Genomic DNA, 26,639 nt, shown 5'->3' on the forward strand with positions numbered 1-26,639 from the left:
CAGCTAGGGGCAGAGATTTGCCAACTTATAATGTTGTCACTCACCTCTGGTTTTAAACCTACACCTAGGCATATGAAACCCTCCAGGCTTTGGCACAAGCTGTGTGCTTGCCAAGTGCCCATCTCTGCCAGGTGGGCAGGGCTGCATCCCATGGCCTTGCAGCGTGATGAGCCCCTTCTGAAAGGGTTGCCCCAAAAGCCACTCTGGAAAATTTCACTCAGTTTGGAAAGCAACACAGTTACTAAAATGTAGACAACTTTTAAAATATAGCAGTTTATTTGTGGCAGACAGTTTTCCTGAAATTATAGAAAATAGTACTTCTCCTTTAAAAAAAAAAAAAAAAGTGGGTTGGATCTTCTTACTGCATTGGTCTGCAGAGAAGCAGCAGACTGTGCAACAGTTACACCAGCTCATACCAAAGGAGAAAGCTGTGTGGACAGCTCGTTAGGTGAATGTGACACAGAAAATCCAGCTGGGAACCAACTGCCAGTTTCAGGCAGGGAAATGACAAGGCAGAAACCACTAGCTGGGCATGCGAGGTTACAGCGTGCAAGCCTTCATCTCCCCATGGCAAGAGCATTGAGCCCCAGGGGATGGCAGGGGATCGCCAGTGGCACCCTCAGAGCCATGAGTCCCTGCCCAGCTCCTCCCAGTCCCAGGAGAGCTCAGCCCCATGGGCTGGGGGACACCCACCTTCTTCCAAGCACCTCACAGTCCCAGGGGTCACTGCCAGGGGTACGGGACATGCTATGGGGTTCAGGGGAAGAGCATTCCAGGATTGCACAAGGTTTATTGCAGGATGCCCAGGGTAGGAACCAAATGTGGGGAAATGCAGGGATCAAGGTGGTTTGGGGAAAACAAACATGGGAAAACAGAGGGATAAGGGAATATAAAGTGGCCCATTGTCTGTAAACAGGTGGCTAGTGGCCAAGGACAGATGCTGGTCTGGCCATGCCTGTGCCTGACGAGTGCAGTCTGTCCTGTCCACTCACGAAATGCCATTTCTAACTCTTCCCAGGGTGAGGGCTCTCCCTTTGGTGCGGGTGCTAGCGTTGGTGGTGTGTGTGGGGACCTGCATCTGCTTGGGGCTGCTACCAACAAGGAAGAGTAGTGGTTTGGGAGCCCAGGCACTCTGGCTATCTGTCTCTGTGTGTCTGCGTCTGCCTGCCTGTCTGCTGAGGGGGGCCTGCAACCTCTGGGGGACTCATATGTCCTGGTGCCAGAAACTGGGGAGACTGGGACCCACAGGCAGGTATGGGGCAGACAGCGTCTGAGCCTGGTTCCTGGAGGGACCCACACCACACATACATATGTCTGTGCGTACGTCTGTCTGTGTTGATCTGTGTGCCCCTTCTGGGTCAGAATCAGCACGAACAGAAACTGAACGAGACCAAATAGGACATGCTGTCAGCCTCTGAGTCTTCTGGCATAAATGCAGATGGTCACTGACAAAGTAGCTTCAAAACAAGTGATTCCCAAATAAACGAATTCCCACAGGCCCCACAGGAAGAGAGGTTTGTCCGGAGCTCAGGCTGGGGTGGCCCGGCCAGGTGCACGGGTGGTCCTGCCAGGAGTGCATTTCATCTAAGGAACTGCTCACTTGTAAATTACTTCAGCAGCTATCTCAGTGGGCAAAGAGGAAGAAATTAATGGCTGTTTTCTCAGCTATTTTTTATTTAGTGAGGTGCCACAGAAGTTGCAAAATCCTTCATGAAAACGGGAGTACAGCCCAATGGGCTGGGATTCCCCATTCCTGAGCTGTGAGAGCTTCCTGGTGGCAGGTCTGGAGAAAAGACAGTTAGAGAGACCAGTGAAGAAACCTCCTCCCTGGTCAAAGAATGGTGCAGAAGATGCTCCTGTGGTTGTGGCAGCCCCCATCCACCCTAGTGGTTATGCTGGAAACCCTCTGACCACCAGCTGCTGTGCAGGACCCCAGGGCATCTCCTTTGATGTGAGGTCGTGCTGGGGGGTTGATCAGCATGCACTCCATATCAAACCTGGGAAAAGGAGAGACACCTCATATGTGGCCGTGAGCAGGGTGGAACAGCACTTCCAGAGCAGCCTTAGAAACACTCCCTCATGGTTCACCCTTCAAGGAGGAAAGGGGCAGAGCAGTGCTGGCAGGTGCACAATGCTCACCACACAGTATCTGTGCCAAAACCCAAGTAGAACAGAAATGGTTGGAGACTTGGGACAGAACATCTCACTTTACTGCAAAAACTACTTCCTGTGATTTCACAGTCAACACCACTAAGTGACTGCAAGTTCTGGGGGATGGGGCAAGAGCCTGCAGAGGGAGAGTCAGTACTGGGGCCTCCCAACAATTGCTTAAAGGGGCCCAGATTTGAAAATCTAATGGAGGAATATTGGGGCTAAGGGCACTGGAGGAGGTGCTGAGAGTTCTCCCTAGTGCACTTGACTTTCATGCTATGGGAGTCTGGAGGACCAGGTGAGAGCATCATCAACCTGGGAGACCCCATGGTCTCACCTCCCCCCAGTAATGCAAGTCTTCCAATTTCACTGTGTCCTCTCCCACACCCTGGACCAAGATTTGAGACTCAGAGAGAAGAGTCAAGGTCAAATTTCTAGGTAAGAAGAACAATCCACTGAATACCCAGCCCTTGTATAGGTGACAGGGCTCCAGCTTTCCTTCCTCAGGCATCTGCTGCAGAGTCCTGGTCTGGAGTGACCTGTTTTGAACAAGGCCTATAATGCTGAGAGTCACCGAGATCTGGGTGACAGCCGGCAGCTAAGGAAAGCTTTGCAATACCCATTAGAGGTTTGCAGCTACAGTGGTACCTCTGAAGACCACCAGAAGACACGTTCTCACACTGGCACAAAGATCAGGGTAGCTCAGTCACACCTGGGAAAAACAAGCACTCCAAGATCCATTTTCCCATTTGCCATTCACATTGCTCTGGTAGCAAAAGCCTGGAGGTGGAATCTGGTGCCTGAAGCCACCCTCCTCCTCACCAGTACAGAAGCACAATGCAGACTGGGGGTGGCTCTGGCCATTCTTCCTTCATCCAACTCCCTGGGCTCAGGCTACAAACACCCTGGCGCTGTCCATGCTGCAGGGACAGCAGTGCAGTACGCAAACACAGCAGCCAGGCTTCAAAGGCAGCACTGCGCAGGAGAATGAGCTGGCCAGGGCACAGGAGAGATGGCCCTATGCTCAGAGACATTGTGAAGACCCACACTGCCCTGTCAAGGAATAAGCCAAGCCCCTCACTTGGCTTTAGAGGTATCCCATGAGGAACCTCTTGGCTCTTCTTGATCTGCAGTCCTCATCTGCAGTGGTTCACCATGCACATGGGGCTGGTGCTATGGGTCAGCAGGTGTGGGAAGCTGGGAAGACGAGCTACAAAGCAGGGCTCTCCAGTACTCGCCTAACACAGGAGCACAACAGTGGCTCCAAGCTCACAACTGCACCCCATGGTGCCAGGGGCCTCACCTTTTCTTGAAGGTGAGAAGCACGTTGTTTTGGATGACGCAATCCTCTGCATTTGACATTGGTCGCAAAATGGATTTCTTGGACCTCCCTTGGAAAATGAGGTTTTCTTGCACCAGGCCTTTGGCTTCATCAAAGAGAGCAATCCCGTAGTCCCGAAAGGACTGGATCCTGTTCTTGGTCACCTGCAAAATAAGCTTTAGACAGGATGGCCCAAGCAGAAGGACATTGTTCATACAGCTCTTCAATCAACACAAAGCTCTTCCGCAGGCTCACTAGCAATCCTTGGCAGTTTGGGAGTATACCAAAGGTTCAGCCTGGATGCGCCATAGCCATGCACACACAAGCTTTTCCAAAGCCTTCCACACGTTACTGGTGGCCCCAGCTGGCAGCTCAGTTGCTGTCAACGCTAGATGCCAGAGGCTTCATTGCAGCTGGTACCCAACCCCCTGATGAAACACAAGCACAGGTGCTGCTGAACACAAACCTGCCGCTGTTCCTTGCCCTCCAGGTTTCAAATGACTGTACTGATAGGATGTCACTTCTTTGTAGATGAAAAAAGAGCACTTAGGAGTCTCCTCTTCCCAAGAAAGACAGGACCACAGCTCGCTCTGTGCCATCATCTGGAAGATCAGTTCAGTCCCTTCTCCTTGGCTCCACAGCAACAGCTGCTGCGACGCTCCTTGCCTAGCACTCCTCCCCACCCAGCACCATATGCCATCGCACCTACTCTCAGGCACCTCTAGGGCTCTGCCAGTGGGCAGATGAGAAACGACAGCACCGCGGCATCGCCAGTACTTCAACAAGGACTGTGCCGCCCGCTCTGCTGCCCAAATGAACCCTACAACATGAATCCTGCCTGTGTCCTCTAGGAGACTGGACAGCTGGGACCATGCAAAATACAGCAGTTTTTAGCTTCTGGTCCAGAGGACAATGTTTTTCTATGGGCATGGTTTTCAAAAGGAGCCTGCAGCCCCTATGGGACTCATGCGGAGCATTTGTCCTGGCAGGGCTTTCTGTATATTCATTTTAGGGGTCCTTCACGATGAGTTGAATTGCATTTATCTATCATTTTGATGCACAATGGCTTCACCTCAACAAAGAACAGAATGGAGGCAACCTTGAGCCAGGTACTAACCTTGGGAACTGGCTAGATGCTGGAACACTGCATCTAACTTCCAAAAAATCTAGTTCAGATGCCAGCTACCCCAGTTCTTCAGCACAACTCACACAGCCTGCAAATCTCCAACAGAGGCCTATGGGATCACCCACTTGACTGTGCCACTCAGTTAAATACAGGGGACAAGCCTGGGAGAAGATGGACTTTGTTGAATGTCATTGCACCAAAATACACAGGATTCCCTTTGCTGCTCTGAGGGAAGAGAGGTCTCTCCTACAAGTCATCTGTGAATCCACATGTGAGAAATGACACCTGAGCTGTCCTTTACCAAGGCTTAAACATCAGACAGATGTGACAAGCCACCTGTGGATCACTATCCACAAGGATACAGCCTTGAGATAGGACTTCCAAAATCTACTCTTTTCTTTGCCATCGAGCAATGGCATGAGCTCGCACAAACTCTTCCCCCATGTGCTTGCCCACCTGAAAAGCTGCTGCTGCTCATAGACCTCCTTTCACATTCCTGTCACTGTGGGTACCACGCACTTTGGGGCAACATGGCCAGCTCCGCTGGTACACACGTGCCTTCCTGCTGCATGTGAGCAATAATAAGCATGGACCCAACAATGCTGAGGCTAGGGAACATCTCACCTCCTCCCTCTGGGCCCCACAGAGCACTTCTAAACCTCTCCTGACAGACGTTAGGATGTGACACGCTTCAAACCCACTAGGGATGTCACCTTCTTCTGAGCAGTGCACTCTGGTTTTGCACTTCTGGTCCAATTAAAAACAAATGTTTACTTTATTTCCATCTACATCTTCCTTCAATTTCTGCTGACTTCCCTCCAGCCTGTTCCCAATGACTGCCCATGAAAAAGCTGGAGTTAAGGAGTGCTGGTGGAAGGGAGCTCTGGAGTAGGCCTGTCCACAGCACTAGATCAGGGCAGCCCTGGCTTTGTCCTACCGAAGCTTGGAAACCCCAAGGATAGTGACCCCATACCATTCTGTGACCTGTTCCAGGGCTGCACCACCCTCCAAGGCAAGAGACCCCCAGTCTCCCACCTGGACCTTCCAAGGTCCAGGAAACACTGCAACTTGTGCTGTTGACCCTTGTTGTACTGCCTGGCACTGCCAAGAAGGGCTTGGCTCTGACTGCCGTTTAGGTAGCTGTGGGCTGCTGTTAGATCCCCCTTGGCCTCCTCTTTTCCAGACTAACCAAGCCCAGCTCCCTCTGCCTCATCTCATCAGTCATGTGTCCCAGCACTTGCCCATCTTGGTAGCTCTCCACTGGACCCTCTCCCTTTTCTCTACCTCCCTCTTGACCTTGAGGTCCGAAACCAGACACAACATTTCAGATGCAGCCTCCCGATGGCAAAGGAGATGGCTGACAACCTCCCTCGATCAGCTGGACACACTTCTAATGTAGCCTGGAAATTACACCCCCTGTAACCACAGGGTTGAGGATGCGATCCTGATTGTCTGCTCCTCCTGCTGGCAATGCCGGGGCAGTCTCTCCTGTCCTGCTTGCCAACTGGGGGCCTGCTGGCTTCCCCCTCTCCCAGGGAGGGAGGGCAGCAGCAGCAGGCTCCATCTCGCCACTGCCCCCAGCTGCAGGGATGCACAAGTCAGTGTCCCCTCAGCTCTCCGCAAGACGCACCTTCATGTCCGCTGCCTGGAGCAGCTGAAGGCCACACCTGTGGTTGCCAATGATGTCATTCTCCATGATGATGCCCTCTCCCTTGGAGATGATGCCATGGCTGCTGTTCTCATAGATGCCATTGCCATGCAGCTCCACCTGGCACTCGGCCTCGACCAGCACACCTCCATGGCTGTTGCAGGAAATGCTGTTGTTTGCAATGCGCGTCAGCTGGCTGCTCTGCAGCACTGCCACCCCACCATCGTGGTTGGCATGAATTACATTGGCGATGATGTTGAGCGCTTCGCTGCTCTTGACGTACAACCCAGCAGCTGCCAACCACAAAGAAGAACTATTGGTTAAGAGCTGCAGCCTCAGTCACGATGACCACAAATGTATTTCTATTTCTAAAAGCTACTCAGTTTCTTCTGTCACAATGACTTTCTGATTGGGAGCTTAAGGACAAAAACCCACCCTCACTCAGGTCTCAGCCCACCATTTCTCCAGGGTCCTCCTGGCCTGGTGGCAGCTGAGGAAGATGCTGGCAGACCCCAGTGCTGGTGGGCCAGGACAACACACTGTTCTGCACGCCACCCCTTCTCCTGGAGCCCGGGAAGAGCCCCAGGCCCCGAGCTCACCTCCGTTGTGGTTGATGCTGTTCAACTCCACCAGTGCCACGTGGATGGGACGCCGGGCAGCCGGGTACTTCTCCTCACTGTCAGGGTCATTCTCCCCACCGGCACCTTCCCTCTCCTCCTGGAAGCTCTCGGTGCCCTCCTGGCCGGGGAGGTAGTCACCAGCATCATCCTTGTGGCAGAACACTGCCACCCCATAGATGCTGTTGTGGCTGATCTGGTTGTTGATGAGGTGCGGGAGGCTGGAGGACATCATCCACACGCCACAGCCTCTGTTGCCTGCAGTGCGGGGTGGTATAGCCCACCAACTGAGCAGTGCTTGGAGACCACCCGCCCTGCCCTGAAGCAGCTGGTAGTCCATGTGCGGTGCAGATGGGATAGAGGTCATCCTCCTCTTTGAGCACACATGAAGGCTAACCCTACATGTCAAGGGCACACAGCGATCCTTTGACCCCGCTGACTTGGTCCCGCTGGACAGACTCGAGTGTGTGAGCTCAGTGCATTCATTTCCCCACCTCTGCCCTCTCCTGGCACTGTCCAAGCTCTGACCCCAGCTCAAGGGCCCTGGTTTAACTCATGCAACCAAGAGGTAAACCCCTGCTGCCCTGGGGCTCTGCAGGATGGCCTGTCCACGGGCTCCACGGCAGGGTCTTCACTGCAGACAGGCAGCCACAGTGCTGGAAGCTCATGTGCAACCAGCACCCCCTCCGGGGATTGGATTAGGCTTGCCTTGGTCTCTCCTCCTCCAGGACTGGGACTCTCCGGGGCCAAGGAGCGAGCAGCTCCAGGAGCACCAAGCTGGGTTTCCCTGAGGCTTGGCCTCGGGGGCCCAGGTGTATTCTCCAGTGTCTAATGCAGGCTGAGCTGCAGCTTCGCCACCCCCAGGGTGACTGGGCCCTATGACCACCCTCCTCCTGCCCCAGCCACTGCTGTTCCAGAAACCTCTGGGAACTCCCTATCTGTGTACCTTACCCTCACTGCGAGGGGCTGACACTGGCCACCAGCACTACTGGCCACCACTGCCTCCAGCATTACTAGCAGGACAGATGGACAGAGGCACACAAAGCCATGCTATGTGACTGCCTGCATCCTGCCTCTGTCCTAAACAGGGCCAGAGAGGAGCACAGCCCCTCCAGGACTCAGACCCGCGCTCTGGCCAGCGGTGGGCTCTCTGCAGCACTTGTCTCTCTGCAGCTGCTTTAAAACCCCTTTAAAAAAGCTATTTCCAGCTTCCTAAGAAAATCACCTGGGGAGTTTACCCCCTGTCAGACATTAGCCCAATTGTTAGGTTACAGACCCTGCCAGACTCCTCCAGCCCCGGGTTAGCTGGGTACAGGACAGCAGCAGACACAGCTCCCCTCATCCCATGGGGACCACACGTCCCCTCCTACAACTGTGTCCAGCACAAGGGTGATGGTGCAAGGCTGGCTTCCCTCTCAGGGCTCAGAAGGAAGCTCCTGCCCTCCGCTGGACACAAAGCCGTGGTCTCCTCAGCAGGGAGAAGGCCCCTCATGAGCCACAGCCTGGCAGCACTGGAGGCACGACCTCTGGAGCGCTTGTGCTAGGCTGGGCCTGGTACCATTCCAGGCCAAGCCTCCTGGGCACCCACCACAGCCCCCTCCTGGGCACCCACTGCCAGCCCCCTCCCCACCACAGCTCCCTCCTGGGCACCCACCACAGCCCCCTCCCCACCACAGCCCCCTCCTGGGCACCCACCACAGCCCCCTCCTGGGCACCCACTGCCAGCCCCCTCCCCACCACAGCCCCCACCTGGACACCCACTAAAGCCCCCTCCTGGGCACCCACCGCAGCTCTGGAGTGCACCAGAGGTAGAGGGCAGCCCAGCAAGCCCAAGAGGACAAGGGGACGGGGAAGAAGGCCAGAATTGTTCTCCACCTGAGCTTGCTTCCTTACCATAGATGGTGTTTCCTTCGATGAGGCCCCTCCCGTGCTCACCCACCACCACGCCGTCCGAGTAGCCGCAGGAGATGAGGTTGTTCCTGAGGACGGGGTCACCCCCATGGCGGATGTCTGCCCCACCCCACTGGTTCTCGCAGATGACGTTCCCTAGGGCCAGGCAGGGAGGACGAGGTGACCACACAAGCCTTCTGCCCATGGAAGAGTAAGGAGATGTGGCAAGCGGAGACCTGGCCCCACCAAGAAGCTCCCATTGCCCGCGGCAGAGCCCAAGCCTCAGGAGCTTCCCCATTTCCCCATGCTCCTGGCAATGCTCTCCTGCACAGGACACCAGTCACTGTGCAGGTGTCCTGTGCACTGTGCAGTAGCAATTCCGGTAACCACCATTCCCTGTCTTCCAAGGTGTAGGGCAGAGTGGAAAACCGCTCAAAGGTGCCATGACAGTAGGAAAATGTCACTGACAGATTTAGCTTATAAACTGGATGGCACAGGAGGGAAAAAATGTAGTCCATGTGGCAGATTGCTCTGGAGCACAGTTCCATGTCCCAGTTGGGCCAGAGATGAAGGGAACAGTAATTTGGAGGACACACTGCAGAAAGACATGTTCCCTCTGTTAAGGGCAGAAATGCCAACTAGAAAATGCAAACTAGAAATTGCACCTAAAGTCACTGAAGAACCATAACAAGATAAATTTTGCAATGAAACAGACAGAGCTTAAAGAGAGAGACGAACTGGGCATAACAATGCCATTTTCATTCCCATACCTGTGATTTGGCCTCTCCCATTCTCATTCACTGCTATTCCAGCAGCCAGTCCCTGGAAAATATGGTTCCCACTGAGGTAGGAGAAGAAAAGAAAGTTACCAGCAGCAGTGTTGCCTGCTCATGGTTTGCACCGATGCCAGCACAGTGGGTCTCTGCACAGGCACTAGTCTCCCTGGCTGGCTACCCATCACAGCCTGTTGCATGTGCCCGGCAGTGAGAGCTGGGCACAGGGCAGCTGCACAGTGAAGTGCAGCGAGAGGGAAGCACAGTGGGGAAGGTATAAGCAAAGCAGAGCGGAGCTGCTGGCAGCTGAACCACTTTCAAGGAGGTGAAAGCACAAAAGAGGCACGGAAAAACACGTCAGTAAGAGCATTTGAAGAGCGGGAAGTGCTCATGAACATCCAAATGGCTACCGCATCAGACCCGTTGTCTGTCCAGCCAGGGTGCCGTCTCCAGGAGTGGCCAGCCAAAGCCACAGCCACAGGGAACGTATGGACAGAGAGAACCAAGTGCTGCCTCCTGCACCCCAGCCTCTCCACCCCGCTGGCTGCCTGCATCCTCAGTTACCCCCTCCTTGAGATGGACTTTCTTTCTCCTCAGGATTAAACTCACTCCTCTGCAAACTGCCCTACATGCTCGGCTCTCCCAGCACCATGCAGCACACCCTGCGGGGAGGCAGGCCATGGCCTCCCTACCCTCATGGGCGGTACAGAGCAGAGGCCTCCGAGCTGCAGAACCCCGTGCCCCCATGGAAAAGTGCGGGAGATGCACCACATAGTGGCTGGAGCCCACCTAGGTGGACGTCGCAGAGGAGTCTGTGAGGACTTTACCCTGTTTCCCCCATCCTCCCCAACCCAGGGAGGAGGCGAGAGGCTTTATCAGCCATGGGACTGCTGCTCCAAGAGGAGCCCCGAAGCCAGCGGGCAGACAGTGATTGCAGTTGATGGCAGGAAACATTAAACATGGTGGCAGGAGCAGAGGCAGCGCTGTGCTGGGAATGACGGCCTGGAGAGCACGCATGGGCCCTGTGGTGCCTGAGTAGAGGTGCCCCTCTGTCCCCTGGGCTCCCACCTACTGGGAGGCCTGTCAGGAGGAATGAAGCCCAGGGGCCCTGAGTGCACCATCAGCTCCTCCTCCACAACATGACCCCAAATCTCTGGCTTGTTGCTGAGGTTCAGAGCAGGAGAGCAATCAGGTTGACCACGAAGAAAAAAACACCGAACGAGTGCAGTGCCTGGCACCGACTCTGCCCTGGCATCCACCTAGGAGCACTCACTGGAGACGGCTCCAGTGGGCCGTGAAGGGAGCAGAGGACCTTCTACAGCAGCAAGCCAGGGTGGGGAAGCAGCGCCTGTGGCATGCAATCACCAGCAAGGCATGATCACCAGTGCTGCCTGGGGGCGGAGGGAGTGGGTGCAGTGCTTCACACCGCTGTCCTGCTCCCAGGGACAAGTGCAGGCAGAGCGGGGCCACCCCGCCTTGCTGGGCAGCTAGTGCCTCTGCTGTCCTCAGCTGCCCTGGCTTGGCTGCCCCTCCACTTGCAGCTGCCTGCTCGGGGGCAGTGGCTGTCGCTGCCTGCTCGGGCAGGGCCGCTCGGTCTGGCAGCCGAGGGAAGCCCCCACCGCCCTGCCAGAACAACGCAGCTCATTAGCGGTGCCCAGAGAATGGAAAGCTGCTTGTGGGCTGCAGGGCCTGGTGTGACACACGCACCTGCCTCTAGAAAGAGAGACCAGGTGAGAAGAGTGCACAAGGCACCTGTACTTGAAATCCGTGCTTGCACCAACAGCTGCAGGGTAAGGGGGAAGAGAAACCGTGAAGCCACCCCAGAGGCAATCCCCCATGAACACAAGGCAGGGGCTCTCAGCTGCCCAAGTCCCACTGCTGCGGGGTAGTGCCCTCCAGTGCTGCTCTCACCAGCTCAGGGGAGCAGGCAGTAGCCTTGCACCACCGGGCACCATCACACTTGGCACCTCCCAGCCTCGGCACAGCAGGGGACACAGTCTTACCCAAACTGCTTTTTAGCTGCTGCAGAGGGTACCTCTGAGTGGAAGATGTACATGCCCAAGGGCCTGTATCATGCTTAAAAATGGTACTCAGCACCCACATTGCTGGCACACTTCTCAGAAGGACACCCTCCTGCTTTCTGCATGGAGCCCCTTGCAACACCCCACCAAAACCTGTCCTGCAGCCAGGCAGCTGCAGGCAGCAACACGGGATGGAGCTGGGCTTGCAGCTCTTGGGGATGGCCAAAACATTATTCTGTTTCCAACTGTGAAAAAGGCACCCAGCAAAGGACATTACTCCTACCATAAACCTCCCCCTTCTGCCAGCCCTGCCTGCCCGCAGCTGCACACGCCATCTTGTTGGTGAGACCAAGCTGTGCCAACAGCCCCTGTTGAGCCCCATGCTCAACACAGCTGCATGTGGCACCGCCGGGACGGCGCCAGTGCACACAGCCTCAGCCAGCACCAGAGCCCACCTTGAACCAGTGCAGCCGAAAGGCAGCACAGAGTGGCATGCACGAGTGGAGCAGGTGAGCTCCTCCAAAACAGGCGGATGCTCAGGACAAAAAAGGTGTCTTCCCACTGAGCTTCCTCCCTACCCCCTCCCCATCATCTTCTACATGCCAGCAAGCACAGATGGTCATACGCCAGTCATGAGGTGCAAGCTGGGATTGCAAATGATGTTGCGAGAAAGTACAGAGGGAAGGATATCTAGTGATTCTCTCCATCCCGCAGCATGTTTCCTCTGCACTGCTGGGCCCTGCCATTACAACATGGCTTTTCTCAGAAATCAATACCTCTCTGAGAGAGCACTTTCTTAATCCCTTGTTGGAAAGCCCAGCCCTGACCCCTGTGTTTTCAGGGCTGGTACATCTGGTGCAGACTTCCCTCCAGGTCCCAGCCTAGACTAAGTGCCTCGGTAACCTGTTCTTAAGTGTCCATATAGGCAGTCTGTCTAAACCGCACCAGCTCTGCACACAGATCATGAACCTGCAAGAAGTCACTTTCATTCGGACTGCAGGACTCATGGCTGAAGCACTGTTAATTATCAACACTTCCAGCATGAATACTCACATCCTAGCTACAGGGCTGATCCAGGGCAACCATTTTCTTCCCTTTGTGCCCTACCCTGCTCTATAGCACTGCAGTGAGTTGTCACATGCCTGTTCCTTATCACCCACAGGCACGGTGAGAGGCAGAAGGGGGTGGCAGTACAGATGAGATGCCCCTCACTTCTGCAACCAATACTGTGCTCCAGCTGCTATCTCACTTCTGGGTTCACTGCTACCAGGTAATACCACCAGGTAAAGCTGATGGCATTGACCTGAAGAAAGCCTACTAGACAGCAATACTAACATCTAAACCGAATGGTATTAAACACACACAAGTCAGTAGCTTCAGGTGTTTAAAGCAGAAAGGTGAATTGGAGCAACAATGATGGGAGTGCTGAGGTCCGTTACTCCCTTTCCTGCAAAAAGCACCATGACATGTCTGAGTTGTTCATCCTGAACACAGCTCTGTCCTCCTTAGATCCAGGGGGAAAACCCAGGACTGGCACTTGGCAAAGACATAGGTGCAGCAAGCAGATAGAGGGAAGTCACAGAAAGGTATTAGTGCACTGTGGTCCTATTTCTGCTTTATGGTGGGGGTAGAAAAAAAGAGAAGAAAATTGTGCACAGTGGGAGGAATAATTCTTAACATACGAAGGAGAGGAGAGAGAGAGGTCAGTGCTAGCTAACATACCTCACAGCAGGGTTTCCATTATACAGAATATAAATGCCAGCTTCTTTATTCCCATAGATCTGATTGCTACGGATGATGCCTTTTCCGTTGCCAACGACGACAATGCCTGAGCGAAGGCCACTGTGTATCTTATTGCACTATGGTTTTATTTTTAGTGCACATGTAGAGAGAATAAAAGCAAAAGGAAGAAAGGTCACTCATAAAAGTGAGCAAGAGGAGACAGCAACCACAGAGAAAAGCAACAGCTCCCAACACTGGTGAGTAAAAGGGCAGAAGGGTAATTAATCTGGCTGCCAAGAAATCACTCTCAAACAGTCAAGGCACACTTAACTTTTAACTTTCTTTGGGATTCTAGTACACAATGCCAAATTTCCCTTCCCATCATGCCTGCAGCCTCTTCTTCCTCCAGCAGTTCCTGCTGCCATCTCCAAGGGCTGCCCTGGACCCAGTGATGTTTCATTCCCCACAGCCCATCTGACGCTGGGCAGGGCTGGTGGGGCTGCAAGTCCAACACCTCCCCACGGCCACCAAGAAGAAAAGACTCTCGGTGGCACCCAACAGGAGCTGGAGGCAGGAGTCCAAGCAGGGCGCTTGGCATTACAGTGTGCTGCCTTTTCTCAAGCTGCTAGACAGCACTTTGCACAGCCTGAATGACCGCTGTCAACAGCCACACAGCTGCTTCTCTCCAGGACAGGGGCCAGCATCTCCCATGAGGACAGGAGCATACTGGGACCCACCCAGCAGGACAGCAGTCCCAGCCCAGTATCTTGCAGAATGGCAAGGCAGGAATTGCCAAACCAGGCAAAGCAACAAACAGCAGCTCAAAGCTGCAACTGAGGCCAGAGACAGCCCGTGGCTCTGTGGCTGAGCTGCCACCTCCTCCTCCTCCATGGGGCCACAGCTCTGCATGCCCCATCTCTTGTGCAGAGCTCGATGCAGCCACAGGGTCACTCAGATGGTAGTTTGTATCTACCTCTCTGCCTCCTCCTGCATGGCAAGGCCCCGGTTCCTCCAAGGATGACTACAGATACAGCATTCAGTGAACAGGGACAAGGTCACCTGCTGCACAGCTGGAGACACTACCAATTCGGAGGAAAAGCCAAGCCACTGGAGAGCGAGCTGCTGCTCCCCTCCTGCCTGAGGCTAAGCAGAGAGCTGACACCCTCCACCAACTCCTAGGGTAGACAACACGATTCCCAGTGTGGGAGAAACAATTTACAGTACAGTGCTGATTTACTACCTTGCTTGCACGAGTTCACTCATTAGACAGGGGTGTTTATTTGACAGAGGAACATCCCCCTACCCTCCCCTCTATGCACAACAATTTTAAGTCATGTTAATTTTATGTTAATTTAACATACCGTCAAATATAGCAGGAAACCATGCATGTACCATCAAGCAACACTTCAGTGTGCCTTGCCCTTGGGGTTAGCTGTAGTCTAATTCATCAACAAAAACCTAAGAAAAAGGCTGAAGGGCAAAGCTAACAAAAAGGTCAGTGTTTTTTGTACTGGGAGATGGATCCCTGCTGCTCCTCAGAGAGAAACAGCACTGAGAGAAAGAGCATGCTGCCCTCCAGCACAACTTGGATGGGTACATACCAGAACAAGGGGGTTGGCTCCCTTACGAATATCCACCCCGGCCTCACAGTTGGAATGGATGTTGTTGTCTGCAATCAGGCCTCCTGCGGAGAGGCGCAGGAATATCCCTGATGCTTTGCAATGGTGGACGTCATTCCTCAGCATGATAACCTGCAGAGAAGAGGAGAAGCACCTGTAGTTGTAGCTAGAAGGATGAAGAAGAAGACATGACCAAAGGGTATAGCTCTCCCTTCTGCAACTTCTGTGCGTCTATGACCTCTCTGCCTCTCCTGCAACCCGAGGTATGCCAGACACACAGGCCAGCTGAAAGGAAGATCAGCACATGTGGACAAGTGCTACGGTTAAGCCTATTGGGCATTACCCATTGGCATGGATCTGCTTGGGGATGGGGACCCACAGTGCTTGGTGCTGCACAGCCAGAGCAAAGATGGCCTGACACATCCCTCCGCTTGACAAAGCCTGTGTTCAGGTGTGCCCAATGGCTTCGTTCACTGCATTGCGCTTGCACACTGTCAGCAACAGTGAGTGACCATTCCCCGTCCCATCTCCACACCGCTCGTGGTACAACAGACCTGTCTCCTCCCCGCTCAGGCAGTCCCCATTTGCATCGGCACCCTCTCCGTACACAGTCAGCAACAGGCTGCCTCCTGACTCTCTGCTGCACAGAGCTGCTTGGAGGCAACATGTTAAATGCCGCAGAGCCTCCCTTGAGTCTCCCGTGAAGCTGACTGGGCCAGTGTGCTACAGCACACACACTCAGCACGTGACCTGTCCATTGCCTTGCGCCTTCAGAGAAAAGATCCTGCCATTTGGAGGCAGAAATGGCCCAGCCAACGAACTGAAATCACTGACACCACTCGTAATAACCTAGTTTCCTCTAAGCAAATAAGTAGTTAAATATTTATGCAGTGGCAATCTTTAATATTTTCCAGCCAAACAAAATCATGTCTTAAATCCATGTCTTACGAGTGCTAAGAAATAATCTACAAATTGCCTTTGCATATCCCACTTCAATGAGCAACACAGATCAGAAGGTAATTAAATTACACTTCCTTTTATTTGCTCATTCCAGAAAGGTGCTTCATTCAATCTCTCAACTAGATGTGGAGCGCAGCAGGGCTTGACAGCCGCCTGTCTTCATCACTCGTGCTTGGCTGCCCAGGTAGGGAGCTACAGGAGGGGAGAAACACAGGCACCCGCTCCAGCTGGGTCCCACACAGCAGACCCCGCTCCAGGCTTGCCCTGGTCCTGGCTGCACAAGGACACCGAGCCCTTGCCAGCTCCACTGTGCTCCCACTTCGCATTGCACCTTGCCCCTGTCTCGCAGCCAAGCATTTCACTATCTCCCATTGCCTGATGCTCTGACACCCACCTCTCGACACGCCTCTGGGCTAATTCCTAGCTGAGCAAATTCTCACTGAGAGCAGCAGCTGGGCTGGCCTCATCTCCCTCCCACTTCCTACCAGTTAAAACCAGGCTGCTGAGTGAACTGGAAGCAAACTGAGGGGAATAAAAACAGAACACGGTCCAAAGTGCTGGACCTCCATTTGTTGCTAGCTTAACTCCTGTGAAAACAGCCCCCAAGCAGCTCAGAGGGGCTGAGCAGCAAGGCAGAGCCGTGCAAAGTGCCTCTGCTCCCTCCTGCCACCACTCTGCATCCACAGGGCAGCCTTTGGGAGAGCACCTCTGGTATGAGTATCCCTTGAAAAGAAAGGAGCCATCCTCCACTGCCAAGAAGCAAATAATTTCTGCAAGGCGCAGGCAACAGCAGTCTGCAGTCCTTCCGTGGGGACTGCAGATGGGGAGCTAGCACTATCACAGCAAAGTCCTTTCCCCAAACCAGGTGGAAAAACATTCCCCTTCCTCTCCCTGCACAAAACTTTTATTTGCAGTCTTTTAAAGCGATAGACTGAAAAATGGGCCCAAATCCTGGGCTGCCCCAACCAAGCGGTGGGGATGGTCTTGCTTTGGGCAGGTGGCTGGAGAGGAGCCTCCTGAACCCCCCCCGACACCGCCAACACTGGGGATTTTGGCAGTGTGATTCTCCCCCACAGTCCTCGCCGCCAGTGTCCTGTCTGAAGAGAAGCACAGGCACAGAGTTGGAGAGCTCTGGGCAAGCACAGGGTTAGATAATGCTGTGCTGAGGAAAAACCTGAGTTCAGCCTCCAGCACATGTCCCCGGCCAAAATCCCTCCTTACACCCCATCTCTGCCTGCGGCAGGCACCCACCCCTGCAGGCTCTCCTGAAGCAGCCAGGACTGGCCATGGCGAGGGGCAAGACCAGGGTCCTGTGTTTGTGGTATGGGCTGTGCTGGGAGCAGCAAAGGTGCTGATAATCAGCAGCACTTTTACAGGGTGAGAATTTAATTTGCAGGTAGAGCGGGCCTGACTGCACGACCCCAACATGCCACTGACTTAATGCCTCCAATTACAATTTCAACATTACTGCATGCAGAAAGCAGATGTCTGCAAGTGACCTGCCCTTTGCATAGTTTGGGCAAGTTAACCCAAGCTATGCATAAGAAAGGAGCTGGTGGAACAGGAGGGAGAGGGAACAGGGCTCGTGGCAGTCTTCACAGCACCTTACTGTTTTGTATGCAGCGCACTGCGTAGGTCAGACCCCTGAAGATGCTTCCTTCCAGTTTTGCTTGCCCTCCTGAATAAATGAATATTCCTCCCTTCCCGTCCCTGAAAAGGCACTGTCGGATGATGCAGCCTTGCAGAGAGTTGGCCAAAGACTGGGCCTCCTTGTCCTGCTGCAGCTCCTGCTGCAGAGACTTCAGCTTAAGGTCCCTCTGAAGGGCGTGCAGTCTGTTGCTTTGAAGCCTGCTGTGTGTAACTTCGGCAAGCATGTGACTCAGACTGTGGGCCTGGTAGGGCAGTTTGTACGCAGGCTGAGCATCCTCTTCATCGTCGCTGCGTAAGTCACTGTCACTGGAGTTTGAGTCAAGGGTCGGGTACTCCTCCTCCTTTGCTGCCTGCAGGTTCTCTCTGAATTCAGCGTCCTCCTGGGCTGAGCCAAGCAGGGCTTGAGCACTCGCGGCAGAGAGGAAGCTGCTTTGTTCTTCTGCTACAACAATCTCGCATGTTCTCACTGGACCCAGCAGTGATTCCCCCCAGCCATCCCGCTTGGCCACAGCGGGCTCCCACATGGACGCTGCGCAGGACGTGGCCAGCATGGCCAGGTGCTTGCAGGCCCAGTTACGGTCAGAGCTTGGGCAGCCCTCCACAGTTACAGAGGCGTTCTCACTGCCGGTGAACTCACAGTTCTCCAGGACACAGAGAGCCACACTGCGAAGGTGGATGCTGGACTGCCTGAAGGTGCAGAACTTCACCTGGCACGTCCCTGGCGCGTGGATCTGCAGCTGCCCACTTTCGAAGTTGCAATTGTCGAACTGGACGTAGCCTGAGGTTGTCTGGAGAGTAAGCACAACGTGCGATCATTGCACAAAGCAAGAAAAAGCAGTCCTGGATGTACCTTGAAGTCTTTGCACAGCAAACAAGCTCACACTCACAAACACAATATGCGTTCAGGTGTCACAGATGCAACAAGCTCACACAGGCACAGATGCAGTACTGCAAGCTGAGTTAGTAAGTATCTTGCAACAAGTGACACCTACTGACTTTCTTCCCTGCTGGCAACATTTCCTTAACTTCCCTGCCAAGACACAGCTTTGCAGTCCCAGCAAGGCCCAGCAGTCAAGCGTGGGAGCAGGCAGGACCTAGACGTGCCAAGATCAGTAAACCTTAGCAACACTCCCTACACAGAAGAGTTTGCAGCCTTCAGAGATGTGTATTTGCCAGCTGGCATCATTAACGGACTCACGGGCTTACTTGGTGAAACAGCAGGTAAGATGACATCAAGCATCGTCTGGTTGGCCTGTAGAGCTACAATTCTCCCTGGAGCTGTTAGCGTACTTGGTGGAAGGATGCTGCACCCATGATGCATCAAGCGCAAAGCAAAACAGGTGAAAATTTGTGCCATACTGCTGCACAGGCATTACGTTGTGACACTGCAGTAGGGGAGACACCATCAGTTCCTTGTTCCCTGGCTGTGGTTTCCCATCTGACTTGCTGGTACTTGCAGAATTGTGAGCCATCCCTACCATGGCCTTCCTGCTTTGCTAGGCAATGCACATAGCAATTTATGGGTGCTGGCAAACCACCAGGATGACCGTGCATGGCCAAGTATCTCTCTCCTGCGCAGGCATAGCAAGTCTCTACTTATCTCCAGAAAAGGCCAACTGAAATGCAACAAGGTACAGAGGGGCCAGGACAGAAAAGCTGAGTAGTGTGCTTGGAATTTCACTGTGCTCCTAATTTGACTAGGAATCTCCTAAATCATTATTTTCTCTTCCCAGGTTATCCCTCGATTGCCTAGTGCACCACCTCAAAAGCAGACAGATCAATAGCTTGTGACAGGTGAGCTGGGGCAATTTTACAGAGATTTCCAGAGTTTGCAGCCAACACACTGTCCTAACATTTGTTTTCAGCCTTGAGCACTCTCAGAAGTGGTCATGCTGCAAACAGGTTTTGAAATGCAGTTCTTTGTACCCAAAGACAACCACACAGAAATCCCTTCAGACCACTAGCCTGCTCCAGACTGAATCGTACCTTCCCCTTTTTAAATTAAAAAAGCTAATTAAAAGGGACACAATCAAATCAGCTTCTGAGAGGCTGCTTGTGAAAGCCCTTCTGAAATTGCAACTCGCAGGGTTTTAATGACTACCAGTAGCATTGGCATAAGTTTGCTTTTTTAATTTGTTTTTCATTGAGAGATTTGGGAGGAAATGCTCTCGTTCCACCGACAGCAGCTGAAGGGCTGCACCCCACTGTGCGCGGAGACCAGAGTGACAGCCTGAAAGGTGAAATACAGCCACGCTGACCAGCCAAATGCAGAAGACATCACTGAGCAAGACACCACGTGTCTGCTTCAGCAACCCAGCACGTGGTGGGGGACAAACAGGGACTTTCTCAGCAGATTTGAGACTTGGTTTTCCCACCACGTGGCAGTACATTATCTTTCTCCGGGGGACTTTCAGACTAAGTTTAATATGTCACATAATCAAATGGTGAAAAGGAAATGAAACCATAAATTATAACTAATGATGGGCTGACTCATCACAAAGAAGGTCTCATTTTTGGAGGCACAGCCCACGGGCGCAGCACTCGCACTGGGCACATCCCACTCTGGACCAGTCAGCAGCTGTCCATGGGGACCAAAGTGTTGTCAGGATGGACCACGGCAGAGGGGCTGGGCCCGTGATCCTGTGTCCTGGCTTAGGTCCAGCAAAGACCCTGGGCATCCTGGCCGAGGGCTCCCAGCCCAGGCTGAGGGCAGAGCGCACATCAGCAGCAACTGGTTTTTGGGGCAGCAGGGCTGGTGCCGGGCACACTGCATGGAGTGCCAGCTCCCTGGGGTGCCTCTTGCACACGCAGCCTCTCGGGTCGCTCACGCCTTGCCACGTGGGCAGTCAGAAAGGCGGCTGGTGAGAAGGAGAAAATCACTGAACAAAGGAAAATGCCTGCCAGCCTGGGAGCTGGGAGCCAGAAACATCCTTGAGAAGCGCAGCTGCGTCTCAGAGATGCAGCTGTGTACTGAGAAACCAGAGACATCCTGAGATATTACCGCTAAGTGCAAAAAACAAGGGACTGTAATGACAACTTGTCATCTGGAAAAGTGGAAACAATGTAGGAAAATAAAATTGCTCTGAAAAAACAAAAATATCATCAACTATTGGCTGTTCCAGAAATTAACAGCATCTACTGGTTGCTCAAAGTGGTGGTTTGCTACACCTTCTTAAAACAGATTAAATTTTTATCCAAAATGGAGCCTCTCTCTCTGAGAACATCCTGTCCTGCACATACTTTTCCTTTCCTAAACTGGCTGAACTCTCTGCACACACCTGCTACAAGATGTCAGACCCTGGCCAGGGATGCCCAGCTGATGCCAGACTGTGACATGGAGCATTTTTGATGTGAGACTCTGTTACCTCGCTGATCCCCCTTTGCCCCCAGTTTTGGGGTTGGTTCGGTTTGCCCTCCTGCCTCTGGGGCAGTTGGGTGCCCCTTGGGATGGTGTGGTGGATGCCCCCACTCTGACTGAGTGAACAGTGCTTTGGTTCAGGCATCACTGACAAGTAGCCCTGACTGAAGCCAGCCCTGTTGTGCAAACCATGAGAATGGTGCCAGGCCAGATCTTCTCAGGGACTAAGGAGTCTAGTTAGCTCCATGTCTTATCAGGAGCTAACAGTGCCAGCCTCAGCTGGGACTAGACAAAACTAAAACTGCTACAGCTTCGCACCTGCACAAACACCAAAGGGTAGGGTTGGCTATGAGTCCATCACTTTAGGCTATAAATATTTGTAGCCCCCCAAGCCTGTTGAGCTCTCCTGTGCAGCAGCAGGCTGCACGGCAGGGATCTCCCTTGAGCAGGGACGCCTCTCAAGGTTATTCCTTGAGGCTGAGAGACCTCTCACCTGGCATCAGATATCTATAATGAGGTAAGTGACGTTTTACATTAGGCCTAAAGGTATATTATGTGCTAGTGACATTTTTTTATATATACCCAGCTGTAGCTTAATTATTAGAAGAGTAGTAAGTTGTAGAGTGTGACCACCATCTAAATTATCAATTAAATAATCATTTAAATCATTGTTAAATCAATGTTTCATTACCATTCAATTATTGCTTAATCACCATTTAATTATTATTCAATCATTGACTAATTATCATTTGATCATAATTTAACCACTAGTAAAACCCTTTTAGTTTACCTCACAACAATGGCCTCTCTAAATAATTCACCTGCGACAGATGGTTTGGCCCCTTCTGAAATCTAATTCTCTTGATACCTGTATTATATATCCATATAAGTAATCTATCATAAGCATATCTGCTGTTGTATTGGTGGTAAGTTTGCAGTAAGCTGTAATAGTATATACCTACTTGTTTGTTGCTGTTACTGGTTGTTTCTATACAATTGTTTCTATTACTGATTGCTGCCATATTATTGATTGATACTGTATTATTGATTGCTGATAGTAACTTGTAATAGCCTGATACATATATTTGCTTTATTAATCAAAGGCAGACTTGCTAGTGGTGATTTGTGTGGCATTTGTGGCGATCTGTAATGAAGTAGAGACATTCAGAGGACAAAGCCCCCGAGCCCCCATGCATTAGGGAGTCCCAGAAACCCCCAGTCACGCTCTCCAGATGCCTGCAGACTGGCGAACCCCCTTGGTCATGACACCTCGGCGGCCTCGCCATCCTCACCACCCCTGCCCCGCCAAGCCTCACCTTGTAGAGCACCGAGGTGAAGCGGGCTGGCATGAAGACCATGTTGCAGAGGCGGGCGGTGGGGCAGTGCTGGTCGATGCTTGCCAGCAGCGCCACATCCCCCAGCTTGCCCTGCCCCACAACCTCCACAGGCACCTTCAGCAGCACCTCGCCCTGCTCCTCGTGCATGCCAGGCAGCAGCACAAGGCAGTCGTAGGGGCTGGCAGCGGCCAGGGCGGCCCGGAGGCTGTCAAACTCTCCCCCTGTACCGACACAGAGCCGGCGCCAGCCCTTCCTCCTCCGGAAGAGGGAGAGGCAGTTGGAGGACTCCAGGTCCTGCGTGTTTTTGGTCCAGGTTTTGGAGGCCAGGTAGTGCTGTTTGAAGGCCTCTCTCCAGGACTGTGGCTCCACGCCGGGCTGGTTGGGCCAGTTGGGGTGTCTGTCCTTGAGGCAGCCCAGGCAGAGCTGCCGCCAGCGTGTTTTGTCCAGGCTGAGGATGAGCTCGTACCAGGCCCTGCAGACCAAGCTGCAGCGGCCCAGGTCAGGGAGGCGCAGGTAGGATAAGATGAGCTGCCACAGCTCCACCGGCAGGCCACTGACCTCCATCAGCACCTGCAAAGGACGGGACACAGAGTCAGAGGTGAGCCCTGAGAGCTTGTGGGGCACGAAGGAGAAGGCAAGGCTCAGCCAGGGCAGGGACCCCATGTTGACAGGGACATGTAGGTCCCTGCTGGACACGCCTCTCCGGGAACAGAGCTGTACAGAAGCAGGCCCAGAGCAGCAGGCTGGCATGCCTCAAGCACAGACAGAGGCTCTGACCAAGCATGGTTGAGCACTCATCCTACAGCGTGCTCCCTCCACCATCGCCTGCAGGCCTCTCTCCCTTCCTTCCTTCCTTCCTTCCTTCCTTCCTTCCTTCCTTCCTTCCTTCCCTCTCTCCCTCCCTCCCTCCCTCTCCTGCTAGCCCGGCTCACAGGCCAGCAACGCCCAAACAAGCTGTTCTGAGGTCTCTGCTCTTTCAGCATGGTTAAAATTTTGTTGCTTAACCCTGGGGCTCAAAGACTGCACACAAACAAGGACATCGATCTGCGCCTGGCAGGCCATGGCATTGTCATGTCCCCTGCCGCGGTTTCCCTCTGCCACACTCTGCCAGTCCTTGGCAGACAGCCAGCCCGCAGCGGGTCTCGCCAGCCACCCCAGCAGGTGCGACGCTTCCCTCCAGTGCTGCACCGAGACTGCTGGGCAAGGCGGCAGCGGTGGGGAGGGGAGCCAATGGCCCTGCCCTCCCAGCCCCCGCACTCAGAGAGGCAGAAGGAGCGGGCAGCTGTGCGTGGTGAGCGCAGCGGTGGAAATGTGCTGCCGGGGCAGCAGGCTCAGTGCAGCTCTGGACAAATTACGGCTGGCAGCCGGGAGGGGCGAAGCCGAGGCCAAAGCCTCCCAGGAGACCATGTCTCTTCACAGAGTGGAGGGCAACTGCTCAGCAGCACGCGGGCCTCTTTTGAGGGGCCAGCAGAGGGTCCCAAGCTGTGCGTCAGCCTCCCTGGGAGAGCTGTCTGCCAGCTCCCAGCTGAAGGCATGAAACAAGGCCCCGGGAGTGAGGGGTTGCTGAGGCAGGGTGGGCACAAGGCCGGATGCACCTCTGGTGAGTGAAAGGCGCGGCTGGGAGCACATGCTGCACGACGCAGAGGCGCTGTTAGTGTGGCCAGGTCACGCTGTGGGGAGGGGGCGGCGCAGCCTGCAGGACCTGCCCGGCTGCTGCTGGCGACAGGAGGGCTCACAGGACCATGCTGCAGGGGAGAGAGGGCTGCCAGTCCCCAACCCCAGCCTAACAGTCCTGTCTGGGACAGAGGGCTTGTCAGGAAAGGTGTGAAACTTTCTCTAAAAGCTGAGTTCATCCTGAGCCCAGCACCTGGGGGGACCAGCGGAACCCTCCAAGCAGAAGAGGGATTGAGAAGATGCAAGCATTCATGACTGCTGGCAATGCACTATGAGCAAAGCGAGCACAGCTCATAACGGACCCCAGACACCCGATCCCACCCCAGCATGAGGCTGCTGCTGCTGAGGGCGTGCAAGACCATGCTCCTCTGCTCCATCTCATGCCACCACCTGCCCAGCGTCATTCCCCACGTCCCACGCTGAGCAGCAGTGACCACCGATGGCACAATGCCCCTCCTGATCACAGGACTTCAGCCCCCGCTTCTCATGCTGGCTCCCCACCTGGTGCAGGCAGCAGTGGGCAAGCCTCCCAATGCCCCATGTGCTCGGCGACCTCCCACCAGTCTCCACAAAGCACTGGACAAGCAGCTTCACTAAATGGGGAAGTACCTCACAAAATTTACCACTTGGTATTTGAGAGTAGAATTGTTATTATCAGTGAGCAGAAAAAACAATAATGCAAAGTGGGGAGCTCCACCATCCATCAGCACTCCCCCTGAAGCAGCCCATTTCGTGCATGTTATCCAGCAGGCAGCAGCCAGAGATCAGTTCTCCAGTGCAGTAGGAGCCCTATAAACACCACAAGAAAGCGTGCATGTCCACGGGATGGCTTCAGGTCAGCTGAGTGCCCGGGACAGCCTTTGCTGGCAGGAGCGGCTCTGACCCTGCACCAGGTGGTTCTGGCTTTCTCCCTGCCTATCCCCACTGCTGCCAGCTTGTGTCCACTTACATGTCAGGAAATGTGCTCAAATGAGGACTCTGGTTACCCTCTAATGCCAGAGTTCACCTCATATATGATGCTGTTAAAAGCAATTGGGAACCAGGCTCCTTTATTCTCTCACGGATGCATGCTGGCATGGCAGGCAAGTGCTTAGTGCTTTGAACGACAGTCCTTGACCAAATGCGGGGAATTTTAGTTCTTCTTGCAGACATCTTGACTTGCAGCTATCCTGCAACTACCACGAGGGAATCTACTCAAGAAAGCACAGACTTGCCTTGAAACTGTCAAGTTTGTCCTAGGGTCCTATACAATGCCTGGGTACCCAGTGGGGAATCCCCTGCTTGAACTTTACTGGAAGAAATACAGATTTGCTGCGACTCTCCCACAACAGCACTCCATGCAGTCTGCTGGGAAGGAAGGTCTTGTGACAGCAGTGCCACGTCCCTCATGACTATGGTCTGCGGGCTCAGCAGCTCTGAGCCTCTCCCCTGGCATGACATCCCCAGCTTGGGCATCGCGATGCCATGGAAACGGGACACTGAGACTGGAAGAGGGAGAGTTTTGAGCAGAACTGGGGGCAAAGACTTAGTCTCACACCCTTTCAAGCAGGCAAACAGCTCAGCATTTTCTCTTTGCTGTTCCTCTCCCTTTTGCAGGCTTATCATTACAGGTTAAATTGTAATAAGCCTCTACCATTAAACTTTGCGGTAGCAACACAAATACTAAAATAAAAACGAGCCATTGTTATTTACTACCAAACGACTAAAATTAATCAAATCCCCCAACAAAAAAACTGATAAAACTATGCACTCTGTCAGTGCTTTGTACCTTACAGCACCTCCCCAGCGAGAGGCAATACTGGCATCAAGCCCAGCCAAGAAAAGAAGATGCCACGTTTCTCAAAGGACACCGAGGAGGCCTCGCTGACGGCTTCACACCAGCCTCGCAGCCGTCGGGGACCGAGTGCCCAAGTCCCCGAGAGCCTTGGAGGCGCCCCAGCGCAGCGCCCGCGGGCAGCCTGGGGTCAGCCCGGTGTTCTCCTGAGGACGCTCTACCGTGGAAAACCGCCTGCGGTCCTCTGCCCAGCACCGCCCCTCTGAGACACGGTACCTGATCCTAAAGCAGCTTCTCGCGTCCATGCGAACGGGGCCGAGGGGTTGGCACGAGCCCGGGCCAGTGCGGGCAGCTGGGAAGCTGGAGAAAGAAACGGGGACAGAACTGCCGAGCCCCCCGCCAGCGCCGGACGCCCTCCCGCGCACGGCGGCTTTTCCCTAGCTCTCTCCCCGAGAGCTGCGGCGTTCCCGCAGCGGGGGGCAGCCCTAGCCGGGGCGGCAGAGGCGCTCCCGCTGCCGCCGCCGCAGCTGCGGGCAGAGCCCGGCCCCGCCGCCCCCTGCCCTGCCGGACCTGGCGGCGCTCAGGGCTCGCACGCGGCTGCCGGGCGCACTCCCGGGCTGGGCTGCGGCCCGGCGGCCCTGCCCGGCAAGGCGGAGGAGCTGCGCGGAGGGGCCTCGCCCGGCGCTCCCACCCCGCTGCCGGCGGGGCGCGGGGGACACGCGGGGGGACACGGACCTAAACGAGACGCCGCAGCTTTTTACGGCGCGGACGCCGAGGCACCGGGCGGCGCCGGAGGGAGGCGGCAGAAGGCGGCGCTCCAGCCCCGCGGCAGAGCCCGCGGCCCGCGCTGCCGCCGCTCGGGACCCCACGTCTGCAGGCTGCCCGGCCCGGTGCCCCCGAGTCCGGCTCTCACCTCCGCTCCGCTCCGCCCCGCCCCGGCGGGACCCGCTGCGCCCAGAGCCGCACCCGCGCGGCACGCCGGGGGGCGGGGCCCGGGG

At 54.5% G+C, this 26,639-nt stretch overlaps 1 protein-coding gene across 2 annotated transcripts; it reads right to left on the reverse strand.

Moving 5' to 3' along the window:
• Positions 1–359: 359 nt before the first annotated feature.
• On the reverse strand, positions 360–26,554 carry FBXO10 (F-box protein 10). 2 transcript variants are annotated; one of them, XM_075526724.1, is made up of 11 exons: positions 25,918–26,554; positions 22,173–22,763; positions 17,453–18,286; positions 14,871–15,020; positions 13,270–13,406; positions 9,524–9,594; positions 8,757–8,909; positions 6,846–7,121; positions 6,229–6,539; positions 3,455–3,636; positions 360–1,997 (listed from the first exon to the last, which is right to left on the reverse strand). In XM_075526724.1, exons 2-11 carry the CDS (start codon positions 22,755–22,757, stop codon positions 1,832–1,834), a joined length of 2,865 nt encoding a protein of 954 aa, XP_075382839.1. In that variant the 5' UTR covers positions 22,758–22,763; positions 25,918–26,554; the 3' UTR covers positions 360–1,831. The 2 variants fall into 2 exon arrangements, with proteins under 2 accessions (XP_075382839.1, XP_075382840.1); XM_075526725.1 differs by lacking the exon at positions 25,918–26,554 and adding an exon at positions 25,636–25,771.
• Positions 26,555–26,639: the final 85 nt, after the last annotated feature.

Source organism: Mycteria americana, chromosome Z, assembly GCF_035582795.1.
Source record: "Mycteria americana isolate JAX WOST 10 ecotype Jacksonville Zoo and Gardens chromosome Z, USCA_MyAme_1.0, whole genome shotgun sequence".
Lineage (NCBI taxonomy): Eukaryota > Metazoa > Chordata > Aves > Ciconiiformes > Ciconiidae > Mycteria > Mycteria americana.